Below are 18855 nucleotides of genomic sequence, written 5' to 3'. Positions count from 1 at the left end.
ATGTTCGCAGATCGGTAGACCGATTCTTTTAGATAAATAAGGTGTGTTGTTGGTTCGACTGGTTGATTTTTCTTTTCTTTTTCAGTAACACTTATTGCGCCAATTTGAATTCTGACTGGTGAGATGTGTACGATACTAATTACAACCATTGAACTACAATTTTGGTCTAGGTATATCAGCTGATGGTTAATCCAGTGAAATGGTGTTGAGAATTAAAGAAGAATATTGTGGCGCCTTACAGTGTAAGGCTTACACAGTCCTATTAGCTTTAAAAATATGTACTAGAAAATTGTATTAAATTATATCTACATAATTATGCAAAATTTGTAGTGGTCTTTAAAAGAATTAAAAGTTCAAGGGTCATAATCCATAGGTGTACCAGATTTAATTTGGGTATCAATGTATAGTGTTGTGCATGTAACAATGAAAGTTTACAATTTCACATAAATGTTCAAAGACAAAGTAAACATATAACAAAATACTGGATTACAATTTCAAGATGTTTTCTTTTAATTTGTGATAATCCTTTAGCGACAAAACATGTATACATAACTAATTTGATTTCTTCCAAGTTTCAATCTTCTTCTTCTAGTAATGCGCGTACATATGAAAGTTTTCACCTTTTCTTCTTATAGTAATGCGTATATGTGAACGACTAAACAATTACTTATTTTGTCAAAGTACATTATCAAAATTATTACGGGGGTTTAAAAGTGTTTATAACTAAGGCTTGATTTGAATAGAAACTAGTCTAAACAAGTAATGTTTTTAAAGATGGTTAGAACTTTAAGTAACGGTATTAATATTCACACGCATTTGAAAGAGTGAAGTAACAAAAAGGTTCATTGCGTAAAGATGAGTGCAACAGATTCCTTATGCTTTTATTATCATCTCTCGTCCATCTTTTCCAAAGGCTGATGATGAGAAATTGAGAACGCTATACAAATTCCTCTTCTTCACATTCACATTTGGTATAGGTCATTGCTTCTACACATTACCACAACATTCCCTCGGAACATTTCCAAATTTTAATCATTACACTATATATTATTCTTCAAAACAAAAATCACAACACCATAATTAAGTAACATATATACACCAGAAAGGATGGGATTCAAACCTTTTAAAAGACAATCTAATCCACAACATAGAAAAAAAATTGTACTTGACAAGCTCAAAATATATCCTCAAACTTAATAATTTATAAAGTTTGTTTGGAATCTTTTTTTTTTTTTTTTTTAAAACCCCTATGAATCATGAAGGGCATGACTATAAATATTGGTCTTGCCTTCTTGAGTGAATTAACAGCTTTAATCTCCTAACATGACCTCAACAAATGACTAACAGTTACAGTTTGTAGAATCGGTTTAAGTTGGCGGTAATAAAGAGGTGGTCGAGTATTATATAGGACGGTTTGGTAGCCTCATTTGATATAACTTTTTATTTAAACCGTCCATCTCAAGAGCTAGTTCAAACTCTAACCACTTCAAATTTCTACTACCAATCAAAGCGAAGATACTTTTGAATCATTATCTCATTGCATATTCACATACTACACTGCTTAAAGTTTGCTCTGCAAGATACCAAAGAGTAGTAGCACGCGTCTACGATTACATGACTTCAACAGACATTTTTCATCAATCTGTCAATATGAAAAAAGTTAATTCCTTTGCCTACCTCAAGCTTTTGCTTTATCAATTATATGCAAAGGCTCTTCTTTTGATGAGATCTTTAACCAGACACAAAAGTAAAAGAACAAAACAAGTGAAGGAGAGTGGGGGAAGGTTTATTTATAAAAGGGCACCTGTTTTGGTGGATATATTCTCAAACATAACATAATAATACATAATCAAATGGGTAGGATTAGGCCTGTGGAAGAAAAGGTTCTGTAGCAGGACCATCTCAAAGCGTTAATTGCTGTTTATATACATTGTTGTCTCTTTTTAATTCTTACAAATTCCTCATTACCTCCCTTCACATCACACAACATTTCACCACTAGTCCTTTTGGGTCTGTCCTCCCTTCCTCGTGACCTGATGAGACGTTTGGTTTGGATTAGAAAAGATACAGAACGGGGGCTCTTTGCTCAGAGCAAAACCAAAAATGTTTCAAAACAAGAAGCAACACTATAATTTCCCCCATTAAAGAAAAGGAAATGTTACCTTCCACGGGTTGAGCTAACTTGCGGTTGTGCGATGACATCATTTCTTTTTTAAGCTGAATCAGTAAATCCTCCATTGTGTATTCTCTTCTCCAGTTAGCAAGCATAGGGAAATGACTCGGTTCAACCTGAACGTTCGGTTTAAGCCAGCTAGTTAAAAATATGCATGCAGCTGAAAAATCATAGTACAAAAAACAAGAATCCCCTTAGCACTATAAAGTTGTTGTTTTGTTAGAGCTTACCACTCCATTATCAGGGTTGACACAAGCCATGTTAATCCGAGTCTGAAACCTCACAGTAGGTGGAGTTTCAGGATAGTCCTTCCCACAGAATAGCTTCAGCTGAAAGATCTTTCCTTCATACGCAGTCTGATACCAAAACATCAATCTCACTTCACAGATACCAAAAGTGTAAAACCAAATATACTAATAGTCTGATAACAAAAACTAATCAATCTCACTTCTTAGATACCAAAAGTGTAAACCAAATATATACTAATCTTCATTGTTTCCCTATTTGTTTCTCTCCTCATTCCCCCAAAAATGGTTAAAAATGCTACATAAGGCTAAGATCTCAGCATAAGAATCATATAGTGACAAACAAAGTAGCTCAACTTGAAAGTTTATCTAGCATCAAAAATAGCATCTTTTAAGGTTATAACAACATTTTTCTTTGTTTTTAGCATCAGAAAAATTGAAACTTTATTGTTATATTCAATTCAATCTAAACCACCACAAGTTGTGTTATGATAAGGAAGAAGAGAGATTAGAGAGAGAAAGGGGGGTACATTATGAGGACCAATAATGGTACCAGTCCAAGATTGCATCAAAATATCATCAGCATCATCCATTCCATAGCTCACAGTCCCATCTCCAATCCCTTTCTCACCTCTTTCAAGCTCTTCCAATAATCTAAAGTTTCTCGGTACTGCACACAAAGTAATAAAAATCGGGACTTCCGTAATCTGTATAATCGAAATCATTAACATAGGGAAGTAACAACAAAATTAACAAAAGAAAACAAAAGGTCAACACTTTTAATAAAACCTAAAAAAACGAAATTGGATTTTTAAAAGACTTACCAACGACCTTCTCTTCCTCTGAACCCATTTGGCTTGAGATTATTACAGAACAAGTATCTAAAAGAGGAGGATTTGGTTCGAGAAATGAAGAACAGAGAAAGAGAGAGAGAGAGTCTATCTAATAGAAGAAAGAAAACAAGAAAAGGAGAGAGAGAGAGAGAGAGAGAGAGAGAGTTGGTCAAGTGCGCGTAGTCGCACGGTAGTTATTTTGCAACCCCTCACTTTTTCTCCACCACCTCCATCCAACTATAGTCTATTTAAAAAAAAAAAATTAATTATATTAACTCCAAAAATTATTAAAACTTCAAAGAATATTTATAGAATCATCAGTAAAATAATGTTACTGCACGCTCCAATTATTAATACCCAAATTTATTAAATCAGAATTGTGTCTACGTGCGACGCGTGTGAATTCAACAAAATATTAATTATCCCCATTATTGAATTAGAGGAAATAGCAACTAACCATAACAGCGAGAAGTATATGTGTAGTAGTGGTGCTGTGGTGGTGGTTCAGTGGTTCTTGCTCTGTTTTGACTTTTGCACTTTCTAGTTGAAATTTCCAACAAACTAACTCTACTTTGAGTTTTCAGGACGAAAACTAAAAAAACAGAGAACAGTAATCAGTTAAAAGAAAAAAGTTGGAAGCAAATGTGAATTACAAACTAGAGAAAAAAAGCTGTGGAGAAACCAAAGAGTGTGGTTTCAAATCTAACTAGATAATAGCTTAAGTCATCGACCTATCTTCTTTTAAAACAAACCAATCATCCATCTCTCCATCATCATCAGTAATGTTACCAAGAAGTTCTTTTCTTCTTTTCTGATCATAATATCTTGATTCTGTTTCCTTCTTTGTATCATGTTTCGCTTCAGTCCCATTGCTTCTAACCTTCTGTGTCATCATCTCCAACTTCCATTGCTCTCTCTTTTCTGCACTCCTTGAAACATTACTTCTCCCTCCTTCCACTGGGAACCCCATGAAGCCATCTCCCTCTTCTTCTTTTTCTCCATTGCAGTGTTCTTCACTATCTTCTTCTACAAAACTCCATGACTTTGAAACTCCGCTGTGAGTGTGACGATCAGCAACTGTCTTTGAATCCGGAGTGACACTTGGAACCTTTTGTCTCTTGTGATCACACTTCAAACATATTGAGTTCCTTCTAAAATTTATGTAATTGCACCTGATGACAATATCAATTTAAATGGTTTTACATGTTATTAGACTTTAAACACCCTTTAGCTTTAAGGTTTAGGAAGGATGACTCACGACTCGCATTCCCACTCTCCTGGATTGATCTGACGCATTGTAGGCTTATCTTTGCACCTTAAGCATCTTGTGTTCTTTGAAAAGTTCAGGAAATTGCATCTGTGGAAGTAAACATACAAAACTAAAAATTGTAAACGGGTTCACATGGTTGTTAATCACATTAGACAGATTGATAAAACTGTGAAAGATGTCCTCACGTTTGGCATATCCAGTCTCCTTTCTTCAGTGGGAGATGATCTTTCTGTTCTTCCCTCAACTGTTTCAGCCTTTCCTCAGAAAAAACATCACATCGCAAGCATCTTATGTTTTTCGCAAAATTTAAAAACTTGCACCTATCAGATAGGAATGGTTCACAACAAAAGACAGTTTAACGATTAATATACATGAAATCAAAAATCGTAAATTTATCGATAAATGCAGCAATATTACTTACTCTGTACAATGCCAATCTCCTGGCCTTTTTTGTGGGTCTCTCTCATTTGGCTGGAGCTCATCTTGAGCTGTCTCAATCTCAACAGATTCAACATCTTTTAAGCTATACGCTACACTTTCTCTCAGCAACTTCCTCACAGAATCTTCAACAAGTTTGGTTTGACAGGCACGGTTCTCCACAGTAGGAGAAATGGAATCAAGCCCGTAAGTTAGCAGTATACGCATGACATCAATAGTTCGAGCACCTTCATCTTCTCGTGCTTGTGCGTACGCCCTTTCACATTTCCCTCTCAAGTTGCAAGAGCCACACACCTACTAAAGTAAACATTTAAGCTCAGTTAAGTAAGTTTCCAATGAAACCTCAAAAGTGACTATAAGCTCTTACTGACTATAAAGAAGGAAGGCAACATAAAGTGAGAATGAGAAGAATTAGGAACGCATACATTTGCTTCATCAATGCCCACATAAGCTCTTAAACGCTTTCCCGAGTTCACAACCTTCCTGTCAATGCTAGGACATCCACACCCAACAATCACTTTGATATCTTTCTTCGACAAGTCTCTGTAAAGTTACAAACTTTTTGTGAATTCTCACCAATATAAACTAAAAGAGAGTATTTTAACAACAGAAAAAACACAAAAGTAGGACTTCAGCAATACGTCGAACACCTGGTGTGCAAAATTAATTAAAATTAAAAATCTCATTTACCTCACGAGAGTGAAACGATGGCGAGCGAAATTGAGACAAGCGGTACGAATATGATTCGATTCCTTAGAAATCATCAAGCTTTCTCCAAAGTAACCTTTTTTCACAAGCATACCAATCAAATCTAGCCACTCGGGCCATGGGTGGTGAGAGCATGGATCAACCAAACCTGTGGTGATTTGGGTATAAGCCAGATTGTGGAATGGTCTTGAGTATCCAATGATGATACGATGGAAGCATCTATGATCGAACTTGAAAAATCTCATCTTATAAGATTAAAACATATTCCTTGCACTAATCATTTGCTTAAGCTATAGTTTAATCGCGGAGAAAACAACAAAAATGCCACACTAATTAAGTGTGTTTTGTCATGGCAGATCTCAACCCCGGTCTCACGCTTCTCTTTGGGAAGAATGATAAAAGAGTTTGTATGTGGTAATGTCGTATCATTCTTCACTCTAGAGAAGCTTAAGACGGGGATAACTGTCACGACAAATTTACACTATAGTTTATGCAAAATGATAGTGTAAAGAAAATGTAAATTATAATACTCGAGGTTTTCTGAATAAGATTAGAAGAAGTGAGACTCTTTTGTATGATATTTATATGCAATTTTTGGTATAAGAAATTTATTACTCTCTTCATTTCAGTGTAACTGTTGTTTAAGATTTTATTTCATATATTACATGTTTTCTCATTGGTCACTGTATTAATTAAACCAATAGGGATACAACTAAAAGAAACTTAAATTGAAAATGAAAGACAAAATTTAAAATGAAACTAGCAGAACGGAAACGTAACAGCGTTTTTGGAAGTAAAAAAAAAAAGCTTACTCCTATGGGCAAAACGTAACGTCAATAACATTATTTTGCCTTCCTATTTAGTTTGTTTTTTTACAGTCAAATGACCTTATTAAAGTTCTATTAAAAAAACGCAATAGCATCGTATTCTTTATTTTTATTTTTATTTTAAGCTAAAAAACTTATCAAATTGGGAAAACGTAACAATAACATCGTTTTGTCTTCTTATTTACTAGTAGTAGTAGTTTTTGGAAAGTCAAAAACTTATTCAAGTCAATGAGATTGTTTTGACTTCTTATTTTAGTTTTTCTATTTCTGAAGTTGAAAAACTTATTCGAGTTTCTATTAAAAAAAAACATCTATCTATCTATCTATCTATCTATATATATAAAGTAGACTTTCCTCTCTTATGGTGCAGCCACCTCAGCATCACATAATAAGGCCTTAACGAATCTACTAAGCCCATTTTCATATCCTATAGTCTCCTTGACAGCCCAGTTTCGTAACTATATCCCTTTTCCAAGCCCAGTTTAATTAAAATCTCAGGCCCCTAAGCTAATTATCCGTTTCTTCTGTTCTCCAAATCAAACCCTTTCTGCACGATTGTCTTCTCCAACGTCCGCCGCTGTACAACCTCAAGCGCCACGCCTCTTCATGTTTCCTCCGTTCCAAAGCTATCGTCTCGTTTACGTCTGAAACCGTCTAATCAGTCATGCTTTCTCTTTCAATAGTAGTCCCACTACTTACCATTCAATTTTGTGTTACTTCAATTGCTATATAATGCCCTCTTCTCCAATTTCATTCATCTATTTCATTCACCTTATAATTTCTTCACTATCTGAAAATTCTCTTATCTATTATGGATTCCAGTGTTGGTTTATTCTTTGTGTCTTAATGCAGCTGAAAAGGTAGTCAAGGGTTTGGACGATAACATATTGGATGGAGATGCTCTGGCTAGATTTGGTGCTCGTGAGTCTGAGAAATTCCGCTTCGTGGGAGTGTAAGTCTTTCACAAATTTGTTTCCAGCTTAGAGGCCATTTGCTACGGTGGTTAAGAGTAGATAATTTAGAGAATCTAGAATGTCTCTGTTAACTTCCAGATTATTTAGATACACATAAGGGTACTTCGTCTCCTAAGCAATGTTTTTTTCTACTTGCAGGAACATCTCTATTTTTCTTTTTCACTTCGTGATGTACTACTTTTATGCTGCATGTTTCCTATTTTAGCTAAGTTTTAACGTGTTTGGTCTTGAAAATTATTTCTGGTGAACAGGGACCGATGAGATGCTAAAAGGAGACGCCCCACCGATGAGAATTATGATCCGAGGACACTCTACCTTCCTCCTGATTTTGTGAAAAAGTTGACTGGAGGCCAGGTAAGAAGAGCACATGTAAATCGGGTTCAGGATATTTGGTGAAGCTAATCAACTTTCAATTATTTGACTTTATGGCCTTATTTCAGAGACAATGGTGGGAGTTTAAATCAAAGCATATGGACAAAGTTGTATTCTTCAAGGTAAAACAATAATTACTTCTTTAGTTAGAACTGATTAATTGATGGGAGATTCTCGGATAAATGGTCTTCTTTTGTGACAAGCAGATGGGTAAATTCTATGAGCTTTTTGAGATGGATGCACATGTAGGAGCCAAGGAGCTGGATATCCAGTACATGAAGGTAACTCTTTGTACTCATAAGTAGATAAGAGATTGATTGTATTGCAGTAGGTGAAACATGTTTGGAATTTATGTATAAATGGGATAGGATAGTTCTTATTTTTGAAAAATTATTATTTTCAAATAAAAAGTTTGTGAAAATTGTTCAGATTCTTGAGGTTCTTCAGGTTTGGCTTTGGCTTACGCCGAAGATAGCATGAGATGGTTGGACTCCAACAGCGGGTGAAGTTAGCACAATCCATGAACTCGAGCATAGCATAGCCTGCGAGAATAATTTATATAGTCAACAATCAGCATATGGTTTCAAGAGCAATGATATGGTGAGAACATGTTTGAAGATCTTTTAACCTTTGAAATAATGGCTCCTCCTGTTGAATGGCCAACACAGAAACAGGGCAATCCCAGGTTTTCTGCAATAACCTTCTCAAGAAACGATTTCTGCAAACATTTTTATTTCAGTCAGTTTAGTGTCTAAGCACCGAGTTAAGCGCGAATGGCATGTCTTGAAAACTGAAAAAGAGATCATACCAAGTCAGCGACAGCAAAATCAAGAGAAGGAACGTAAGCATAAAGTCCATCGCTTCCACCATGACCTATTTGAGCAAGATCAAAAATTAATTCAGTCTCGCAATAAAGAAACAGTACACTGAAAAATGCTTAACAAAAGCACTTTGAATTGGTTAAGTGGGGTTTTACCGATCCAATCTATTTCATAGACCTTGAATCCTATAGCATTTAGCTGCTTTGCGAAATCACTATACCTGCCACTGTTGAGAGTTTGAATAAAATTCACCGTTAATTGTTTCCTATATGGAAGTAGAGTTCATGATCAAACTCAAAAGGTACACAATACAAATCTGTGTTTGTTCAGACCATGTAGCAGAACAACAAGTCCCCTACAAGCAAGCTCACAAAAAGATATCAGGTTTAGGACCTACGTAGCCAAACAAGATATAATAGAAGAAGACTATAAACAAGAGAGTAGAGATACACTGGATATATAGTCAGAAATCTTGAAGATCAATGTACAACAACACTCAAGACTTGGTAATGAGAAACTTAGTTAGTAGAATCACATGATACACATCCTAAAAATCATCTCTGAGTAACAAATATTTTTACCAAGTTAGTCTAAATTGCTCTTATATCTAAGTAAAATATAAGTAAGACACGATTGAATCCAAGGTAATAGTTAGGACTTAGGACCAGCTGAGAAAACGACATAGGAATCCAGGAAACACCCCTAGAAAACGACAGCATTATCATTAATTAAGCTCAAATTCTCCAAAACCCGCCTCATACCAAATCCCTTCTCACAGCCACTTCTTCATCAACCACCATCGTCGTCGTCGTCGGCGAAGAAGAAGGGGAAACACCGCATTGATGGAGAGATCATTTCGAATTCGAGTCCGGTTTACATGAAATCCGGAAGATTGTTTGATGGGTAGTCTTAGAAATGGGTTTAGAGTAGCAATTACGATCGTTCCTCTACTTGAACAGATCATAAACGAAGCAAATCCAAAAGACGATTTTATATTAGGGTTTTTCAAAATCAAAATCAAATTCAAAAAACAAAATTTTGGGGTTTTTTAGAACGGAAAACAAAAACAGAGCTTCGAGTAAAAGAGAGAAGCAAAAAATACTCTCTGTTTTGTGCTTCGAAAGAGAGAGTATGGCGAAAGAGCGAGAGAAGGAAGAGAAAGAGAAGGAGAGAACAAAGGAAAAAAAAAACTATTTCTTTTATCCTTTCTTTATCCTATAAAGCACAAGTCACCTGTCCAATAAGAATAAGCCACATCAGATTTTTTTTTTCTTTTTAATTTTTTTAAAAAAAATCCAATTAAAAAAAAACAATCGTGGTTTATAAAAATCTTCAAGAAAAAAAATGGAATAAATAGGTTTTTTATTTACAATAATATATTTGGATTGTTGCCAAAAATAAATAATATATCTGGATCAAGCCCACAAGATGTATAACCCTAAAGCCAAGCATCAAAACAAGTTTGATCTCCCTTTTCATCTTCCTCTCTTACACGAGAAACACAACTGAAAATCATTCCTAATTTTTCTCCCACTAACAAATGCACGTTCATGGTGGTTTACAACAAATCTCATCTTCTATATAAATCCTCTTCAATCTTCTCTAAACACAAAAAAACACCACAAAACCACTTTTATTTTCGATTACCAATTCACCCGCAAATCCATATCTCTGTTTGACCAGCCACTAAAACCTCTTTTGAATTCAGTAAGCCAAATCCCTTTAAAACTACAATTGTCAGGGAGGTAAATCCTTTAGCTTTTTGTTCATATCCGTTACTATTTTTTTTAATCATATTAATTCTGATTTCTATTGTTTCAGGTTGAAGATGCTTCTGAATTATACTCCTCTCTCAGAGCTATAATATCAAAGACATAGAATTTTTATCTAAAAGATAAACCTGGAATTATTCTCAGTATTAAGGCAATTCTTGTGGATGCAAAGGTATATCAACATTAGTGTGTTTATAGTTCTAAATTTCGTGTTACATTATAGACCTTTTAATAAAAAAAATATTACTAAAATAAGTTATTTTGTGGATAGGGTGATCGATCGAATTCAAGCATATGTGAAAAACAAATTACTTTTAGGATTGCTCAGAGCAGTCTAACTTGAGTGTTCTTTATGAAATAGTTTTTTTTTATCCTTCTATTTCTCATGTCTCATGTGCCTGCCAGGTTTATATGAGAACTCTTTATTCAAATTCATTTTCTCTCTTTATGGCAGATTGATTCTCTTCTTTCGGTTTACATGCTCAGGTTGAAGATGGTGTTGCCGATAGGCATCTCACATGGTTATTTACTCATAAAAATTTCTGGTTTGTGAATCTTTGAAATCTGGTAGTAGTAGAAATATATGATATTTGTGTGTTTTTACACACTTGTGTAATTTAGAAGCACATTATTATCTTCTGTTTAGATCTTATTCAAGTAGAAAAATCTAAGCATAGCTTGATTTCTTTGTGACATGGAGATATAGTTCAAGCTAACAAGATAATGTGTAATGGATATATATTTGTTTCCTAAACTACCAAGATGCATCACAGGAACATGATGAAAGATTGAAAGTAAGAGTACTTACTACTTCCAATCTTAATCTTTTGTTAGTTATTCAAATGCTTACTTGAATATTTGAGCATGTAGAATACTTGAGCATATTAATGTGTGTAGTTTCCTATTTCAAAGCTCATATGTTTCCGTAAGACATGTGACTTATGAAGATTTAAATCTGGATTTTCCAGGATCAATAGAGTCCAAGTGCTAACTTATATTTCGACTATAAAGTTTTGTAATTAATTTAGTAAATTATTTGATTGAGATTTGCATTACAGTGTTCTCATTCCGTATTTTTGTAACAAGTAAGAGATATACCTTTGGCCTTCATATACTCTCTCCCTTTGTCATTTCTATAACCTATCTCTCATCTCACCCATTTAACTATATGTTTCTTTCTTACAGGTGGGTTATTAATCCTTGCATCATGCACGTGTCAATTAGGATCGAAGGAAGGTTAATTATTTCATTTTTGTATATAACAAAATAGATTTTTTTTACTCTAATTGTATCTCTGTATTATTATTATTTTTTAAATTATTTTACTGTTTCATTGTTACATATATACTTTATTTGCCTCATAACTCACACATCATTTCTGAAGTACGATAATATAAACTGAAAACGAAACCAAAATAACATTAATTATCTTTCTATGTCATGTTTTATTTTTTACACTTGACCTTAAAATTACTTTGTTCCCGTACGAAGTACGGGTCCAATACTAGTAATATTATATAACCTCGTTTTTTCTTCCCGGTTTATCTAAACCTGAAATCCATCTAGATTTTTTGAATAGAAATTTATGATAGATGGGTTCCATTCGACTATTCGAGTTTAGACTATGCTAAGTTTTTTTAACCATTGCAACCTCCTTAGTTATAAATAAGGGTAATATTAGTAACTACCACTAGATTCAAAAAGAATTGAGAAAATACCACTGAGTCATAAAAAATTGGAAACTACTATTTTTTAGTGATATGAAAAATCAAAACTGTCTTCAAACAAAAGATAAAAAATATATCAACATACTGTATTCTATGAAAAAATACGTTATTTAATAAAAATAGCATATCATAGAAAAATAATAAATGTATTACTTAGAGAAATCATGTGTTTTTGACACAAAATTCATGTATTTTCAAAAAGTTATGTGTGATCTTAATAAAGAATGTGTAATACAAATAAAGATACATGTTACAAACGGAGATTCCAAGAAAATTTAAGATTCAGTAAAATAAAATTGAAAATTTTTAGCTGTTGAAAGGAGAAGACACACATATATATGCAGAGAGTTAGAATGACACTATTCTTAATGACATGGAAGAAGTAAAAAAGTGAAGAATCAAAAGTAGTTGGAGAATGAAGAATCAAAGTTAATTAAAATTTTTGAATTAATGGTAAGAAACAAAGAAGAAAAAAGGTAAGTGATGAAGATGAACATAAACGAAGGTTGTTGTGTCCTTGAATCCAAAAAAAAAAAAAAAAGGTATTATGGAGAAGATGAAGGCAAATTTACTGTATAGTTTGAATACTATTTGGTCAAATGGTAATTTCTTAATTTCTCTCTAGAATTGTGCTATTCAGTGCATATACCTTATAAATAAACACAAATTTGATTTAAAGATTAACTAACCTTGCTACACATAAAAAAAAAGTGGAACTGTTCACCTTAACTATTAAAGTTCCCATATTTTATCTTTTGCAATGCAGACTACTATCATAGGATGCATTACGCATACCTAATGAAAAATTATCTTCGAAATCTAGTATAAAAAAAAGAGTAGACAATATTTTGGTAAAAAACAAAGAAAACTAAAAAAGAGTAGACAATATATATTTATTAAATAGTAGTTATTTTATACTACAAAACATACTAATCGCTGAGACACTACAATACATATACTTAACCAAAAAAAACATTATACAAACGCAACGTGGGATAGAGAGTACAGACGCAGGCAGCTGACCCATACCACGTGTGACGTCTAGAAGTAACACGCACAAGGTGAAACAACCAGCCACGTGTGTGTCAAAGTGAGGACAAGACGAAATCCCCGACAAACATATCCGCCGTTCCCCGAAGTGATCATTCACACCGGAAGAAAATCCCGATGATATGAAGAGCCACTAGTAGTGGATTGGACCAACAAACACCCAAGACTTTGGAGCTAGTAGTTGTAGACTAGTAGTTTCGTATTGTCGATAGACAAAAGCCTTCTTCCGAGATAAACTTTGGAAAAGGCTTTCACCGGGTTTTTAACTTCGAAAACGGCGAAACTTGATAAGAAAACGGTACAAAGAAAACAAAACAACTATAAATATAAGGATTAGAATCAACAACGCCATCATCATCTAGAATACGCAGATGCATAGAAAGTTAGAAACGAAGTAGGAACACAGAGGTAATGTATATAAGCTTCAAGTACTGGGGCTTTTTAAACCGGGTCGATTTAACCTTAAACCAAATTAAATAAAATTTGGTTTATTATAACAAGAAAATATCTGAAAAAAAAAAGATACAGCGCGAAAAGGAAGAAAAAATATCATCATTCACTTTACACGTGGATTATACTAATTGGAGCTTCACAAAAAAATGAAAAATGTAACAGAGCCACCACACATAATGTTATCTATTGGCTAATACGAAACTGATCCTCTCAGTATATACCATTTGTTGATTATTTCAATTGTTGATGAGATTGATAGAATTGGTTATGGCTTGGACTCCTACGAACGTAACATCCATTGTTACGCATCGTTCTCTCTACACAACTTGGACACGTTTCTTTAGTTGGCGACGTCGACGACGTAGGAGAACGAGAGCGTGATGATTTTGACGAAGACGAAGACGCATTTGAAGATGTAGGAGACGAGGTCTTCGTCATTGATTTTAGCGGAGAGAGGAAGACGCGGATCTTAACCGGCGTCATTGAAGCAAGATCGTATTCCTCCATGAGATTGTTTAGATCCTCGTCGGATGTTACGGTTACAAGCGCGTCGAGGTCATCCGTTGGTAACTGACACCGGAGAGTACTTACAGTCATACCACAGACCGCGCTGATCTTACTAGCTAGCTCTGTTTTAAAATTAAACCATGCTTTTTATTAGAGAAGAGTCGAAACAGAATTATGAAACTGGAAAAAAGAAGAAAGTGAATTAAAACTACTAACCGGTGAAGGATACGGAGCGAGTGACGGAGAGGACACGTGTATCGCCACCGTGGTAACGGAGTTTGCCGTCGGGATAACGTGGGGTGATTCTACCGCCGTAGCTACATAGGAATTTGACGGTGGTTGACTTTGACGGGACCATATCCACTATTTTAATGCAAGCTCGGAGTAGGAGGATGTTATAAGTTATGTAACTTCTTGTTGTATAAACTTTTCTTGAAGCCAAAACAACATTAATACTCATGTGCTATATATAGAGAGTTTTCCAAAAGAGTGTGAAAAAAGCGTAAATTACAAAAGGGTAATGATTTATTCTCTTTTTCTTTTCTTTTGTGTGTCACGTAATTTATTAAAGAAGTTTAAATCGAAAAATAAAAAATTTGGCCGACGTAATTTTTTTTTCTTTGGGAATATTCTTTGAATCTAAAAGAAAAAAGTGAGTCATAAAAGAAAAAAAGGTTATCTCATATTCCAATTTTTGACGCGTGGTATAAGACAAGTGGAGTTGGAAGGAATCGAAAAGAACCAATACAACACTGTTTACAGTTAACCGGTCTCGACGACTCTCGACCGACGTTAATTTTGAATGTCCATAGATTTTACTTACAAGGGAAGCAAATAATTTCATGAAGACAGTGATGTAAATGAATACACACATGTAAAGTTACAACTTACGACAAATATCAGATATGCAGACAAATGTACATGTTTGTGTGTTTGTAACCCACTTTCTGATGATGTTTGTTTGATATCAGTACACACTATTACTAAGATTCTTCTTCTCATGTATGGTTAAAAAGAAGATATCATTTTCAGTGGTACAGTAAAATTTTAGATATTTTCCCATGTCCTTATATATCTTTTTCTTTCCTTTCATATAGGTATTGTCTTGTGCAACCGGTCCCTTGAAAAGTCCACAACGATCGACCATGAAAGCTTTGCAATATCGTAAATATTCTTGATATTTCTAATTGAGGAGATATATTATAAGAGGAGATATATGTATTTTTTTTAATATGTAATAAATATATAAATGACGTTGTAGAGTCCTCCTAAAAATACCTTAATATGAGAAAATGATGGGAACCCAATCGTTAGGTCTTTCATCAATAGACTTTGTGATATACTGAAACAGTGACCCTACGTACCAAAAACAAAGTGATGATACTGTACTTAGCCACGTAATTCAGAGCACTCTGATCGACTAAAATCATCATCATACGAAAAAGACAGCAACACTTATTTGTTAATGTGTTTTTCTATTCCAAGATATTCGAGAGTGGCTGAGAACATAAACATTTTGCCTTTTAAAGCTGAGAACATATTAACATGGAAAGTACAATTTAAACAAAAATCAGTTATATTCTTTGATCTCTGTTCTGCCAACAATATTTGAAGTTTACAAGTTCATCATATGCCTAAAACTATCTTTCATAAACAAAGCAATAAATAAACACAATTTTTGTATAACTTATATCTAATACTAAGAGCCTTTGTATGCCTCATCTAACGTGTATAATAATCCTTAGTACCTCTCTACACACACATCCTCATGGATGCGTCATATTCCCAGAGACCTCTCATCATTTGGCGTTCAAGTTTCTTCAGTCTCCCACTGATCCAGTTGTTGTGCAGAACGAAGCAATGCTTCTTCTCGCATTCTGCTCTCACGTCTTCCTTTAGCCATAGATCTCCGTAAGCTCCGTTTGGGAATAGCTCTCTGTCCAAGAACTGAACGGTCAGGTTTGTCTCTGGTTCAAGACATCTATCGTCTCCTAAGCGATAAACTCCACCTACTCCACATAAAGTGTCGTAGAAGCTAGGCTGCTCTGATAGACCGGAGGTTGCAGCATGCTTCACCACTTTCTCCATTGCTGCTATCGTCGGAGCATCAGAACGTGCAAAGTAGAATCCCGAGTTTAAGCGTCTTGGTCGGTTTATAGGTACTGCAAAAAATCAAACATAAAACCAATTCATTAGCATTCAAAAGAAGCTTTGGTCCAATTGATCAGGTCATCATCATTCACCTGTTGTGTTGTATTCATCGGATTGTGCAGCAAGAACAGAAGGACCGAAAGATTGAAGCAGAGGCAACGGGTTTCTGAACCAATATACATCTACATCGCTCAATAGAACATTATATCCCAGCTTCAGTATCTTCAAAACTGTTCTTGACTTAACTTTGGTCACTCTCTGGAAACACTTTGATCCAAAGTGGCAGTCATTGAAGCTAATGTTCTTAGGAGCATACGGATCAATGAAAACTGGCAGACCCTGCAACAACACCAACTGATCATAAACTCTCTATTGACCCTATGATCACTTTAATGTACTAAGAAGCAAAAGCAAGAGACTTTTCTTTTTTAGTTACCTGCAATATAGAAAACTGATAAGTTTCATCATCAAGGGCACAAACTAAGAAATTTGGAACTTTGAGGCGGCGTAATCTGCAGACCCAACTCATCAGCATGTCCTTATAACTATACCCAGCAATTGAAAGAACAACAGTTCTGTTCTTGTCTGCAACTAATGGGAGAAGAGACTGCAGGTCAAAAGGAAACTTCAATAGTGGCACTGCCTCATCTTTCTTCTGTACTAAATCTAATTTCAAGCTTCGTGATTTAGTTCTACTGATACAAGCTGAGATCTTCTCTCGCCTACGAAATCCTAAACTCTTTCCTTCCAGTATAGACAGATCAACAGAACGATCTGAAGAGTTAACGAACATATAGTGCTTGTTGCACTTCAAAAGCTTAGGTAGAGTAAAAGACTTAGAAAACAATGACCCGTAGAGCTGCCCCAGTTGGGAGTTTCCTATATATTCCCATTTTCTTGTTTTCGGTTCTGAGACATTATTATCACTCCTATTGTCTTCATTGCCTAAGTAAAAGCTCGATATGGTGGAAGTGGCATCAAACACAAACCTTCTTTTACATGACATGGCCTCGTTAATGATCCATTGATTATAAGTTCCTCTTTGATACAAAAATGGTGGAAGCACTCCACAGTACAAGGGCACATCGACGTTGTTCCATGCCAAAATCGTTTTGCTTTCGCTAGAATTTGATTGCCAACTTCGCAAGCTTATCATCTTCTGCAACTGTTGACATGATGAATTTGATTAAGGGAGGATTAGATCAGATTATCATCAACAAGTACAAAAAAAGTTTCCACCATACCTCTCCGAATCTCACCCTTTTACCATTCCCCTGTCGCCAAAAATGTCCTGTGTTGTCCCAGTTGAACGGGAAACTAGGAATACTCACTGATGAAGAAAGGAGAAGCCAGTCACGATCAAGCTGGTGAGCAAAACTCAAAGCAGATATGAAATCTGGCAGCAAAACAGTCTCTGGATCCATCAGAACAGCTATATCAGATTGATAAGCTTCACTTCTCGCCAGCATCGAGTGTAAAAATGGAGTACCAAGAAACCTAACACAGTTCAAACAAACAAACGAGATGTCAAATAGCTCCAAAATCTATCCTTTTCATAATCTAACACTAAAAAAATTCACTCAAAGGCAACAAAGAAACAAATGGAGTGGGAATAGAAGAGAGAGCTTACGTGAAATCAATGGTGGAATCAAGAAGAAGACGGGAACCAAATTTGTCGGTGAAGGAAGAATCAGAAGAAGGAGAGAATAATACCACAGTGACTTGGGAAGACAAAGCGAGCCATGAACGAATAGCTAATAAAGCTTGGCTATGTTCATCCAAGGAGGAGCTGCTACGGAGAGCAGTGAAAATGGTGATTCTTGGAGGAGGAGCAGTAATGGAACGGGAAGAGTATCTGAAAGGGCCATCGAGAGAAGAAGGGGATAGAAGCTGAGTGCCGTAGAAGGAGAGAGCGATTAGGAGAAACCCAGATAGCCAAACAGACAACAATCCAGCTCGAAGACCCTGTTTAGTAAGATTTTAAATCAAAAGTTAAAAACTTTTCAGAGATTGAAACACAAAGATCTCTAAAAATGAGGAGTAAAAGAGAAACAAGTGAGAACAGAACCTTAAGCTTCATGGGATATCAAATGAAGAAGAGTTGAGAATGAAGAGAGAAGAAAGAAAATAAAAAGGAGGAAAAAAAAAATGGAGCTTTAACGGAAAAGAGAAGAAAATGGAGAAATACCAAAGTTTTGGAAGCGGAATGCCGGCGGGGAGAAAGGGGGAAGAAGAAGAAGAAGAAGAAGAAGAAGACATGTGAACGCTTTTCGTCATCTTCAAGAAATTGTTTTCAAGATTTCAACATCTCTCTCTTCTTCTTCTTTCCCACAAAAGTAAAACTTTTTTAGGCTTCTGAATTTTCTTAACTCGTGCAGATTCGCCTAACGATACCGACACTCACTGACCAATTCGTCAACTTAACTGAGTCACTTATATTTGACAAATTCACTTCAGAAAATGTGTCACTAATTTTTCCTTTTATTTTGGTCTTATTTAGTTCAAAATATTAAAACTTCATTCCTATATACGAT

General features: G+C 35.0%; 3 protein-coding genes and 3 long non-coding RNA genes across 13 annotated transcripts; 2 read left to right on the top strand and 4 right to left on the bottom strand.

The window, feature by feature from the left end:
* Positions 1-1765: 1765 nt before the first annotated feature.
* On the bottom strand, positions 1766-6219 carry LOC104712618 (ubiquitin-conjugating enzyme E2 variant 1B-like). Of its 4 annotated transcripts, XM_010429547.3 has the most exons (10): positions 5650-6219; positions 5385-5502; positions 4943-5253; positions 4707-4841; positions 4510-4608; positions 4041-4423; positions 2949-3088; positions 2404-2529; positions 2163-2289; positions 1766-2033 (listed from the first exon to the last, which is right to left on the bottom strand). In XM_010429547.3, the coding sequence occupies exons 1-10, from the start codon at positions 5910-5912 to the stop codon at positions 1975-1977; spliced, it is 1761 nt and encodes a 586-aa protein (XP_010427849.2). In that variant the 5' UTR covers positions 5913-6219; the 3' UTR covers positions 1766-1974. The 4 variants fall into 4 exon arrangements, with proteins under 4 accessions (XP_010427849.2, XP_087321222.1, XP_010427850.1 ...); XM_087465096.1 differs by lacking the exons at positions 4041-4423; positions 4510-4608; positions 4707-4841; ... (1 more) ...; positions 5385-5502; positions 5650-6219 and adding exons at positions 3243-3495; positions 3709-3843; XM_087465095.1 differs by lacking the exons at positions 1766-2033; positions 2163-2289; positions 2404-2529; positions 2949-3088 and having other exon boundaries at positions 3796-4423; positions 4943-5256; positions 5650-6161.
* Positions 6220-7032: 813 nt separating this feature from the next.
* On the top strand, positions 7033-8638 carry LOC104712616 (uncharacterized). Of its 4 annotated transcripts, none has more exons than XR_755539.3 (6): positions 7033-7176; positions 7347-7446; positions 7720-7822; positions 7909-7962; positions 8047-8121; positions 8288-8595. It is a non-coding gene; the product is annotated as an uncharacterized LOC104712616 (long non-coding RNA). The 4 variants fall into 4 exon arrangements; XR_755540.3 differs by having other exon boundaries at positions 8270-8595; XR_015567189.1 differs by lacking the exon at positions 7033-7176 and having other exon boundaries at positions 7178-7446; positions 8288-8440; positions 8580-8638.
* Positions 8143-9870, bottom strand: LOC104712617 (uncharacterized). The gene is made up of 5 exons (XR_015567190.1): positions 9423-9870; positions 8817-8887; positions 8649-8713; positions 8469-8558; positions 8143-8382 (listed from the first exon to the last, which is right to left on the bottom strand). It is a non-coding gene; the product is annotated as an uncharacterized LOC104712617 (long non-coding RNA).
* Positions 9871-10174: 304 nt separating this feature from the next.
* LOC147939121 (uncharacterized) lies at positions 10175-11659 on the top strand. Its single transcript, XR_015565365.1, has 3 exons — positions 10175-10406; positions 10483-10605; positions 10888-11659. It is a non-coding gene; the product is annotated as an uncharacterized LOC147939121 (long non-coding RNA).
* A 1989-nt stretch (positions 11660-13648) lies between these two features.
* On the bottom strand, positions 13649-14637 carry LOC104712615 (RAF-like serine/threonine-protein kinase 20). Its single transcript, XM_010429545.3, has 2 exons — positions 14387-14637; positions 13649-14292 (listed from the first exon to the last, which is right to left on the bottom strand). Exons 1-2 carry the CDS (start codon positions 14628-14630, stop codon positions 13895-13897), a joined length of 642 nt encoding a protein of 213 aa, XP_010427847.2. The 5' UTR covers positions 14631-14637; the 3' UTR covers positions 13649-13894.
* A 1091-nt stretch (positions 14638-15728) lies between these two features.
* On the bottom strand, positions 15729-18848 carry LOC104712614 (beta-arabinofuranosyltransferase RAY1-like). Of its 2 annotated transcripts, none has more exons than XM_010429544.3 (6): positions 18510-18848; positions 17952-18286; positions 17566-17818; positions 16758-17486; positions 16414-16660; positions 15729-16332 (listed from the first exon to the last, which is right to left on the bottom strand). In XM_010429544.3, exons 3-6 carry the CDS (start codon positions 17788-17790, stop codon positions 15923-15925), a joined length of 1611 nt encoding a protein of 536 aa, XP_010427846.2. In that variant the 5' UTR covers positions 17791-17818; positions 17952-18286; positions 18510-18848; the 3' UTR covers positions 15729-15922. The 2 variants fall into 2 exon arrangements, with proteins under 2 accessions (XP_010427846.2, XP_010427844.2); XM_010429542.3 differs by having other exon boundaries at positions 18390-18783.
* Positions 18849-18855: the final 7 nt, after the last annotated feature.

The sequence above is a fragment of the Camelina sativa genome, chromosome 9 (assembly GCF_030686135.1).
Source record: "Camelina sativa cultivar CO46 ecotype springtype chromosome 9, ASM3068613v1".
In the NCBI taxonomy this organism is placed as follows: domain Eukaryota; kingdom Viridiplantae; phylum Streptophyta; class Magnoliopsida; order Brassicales; family Brassicaceae; genus Camelina; species Camelina sativa.
This window is presented reverse-complemented; position numbering and strand designations above follow the sequence as displayed.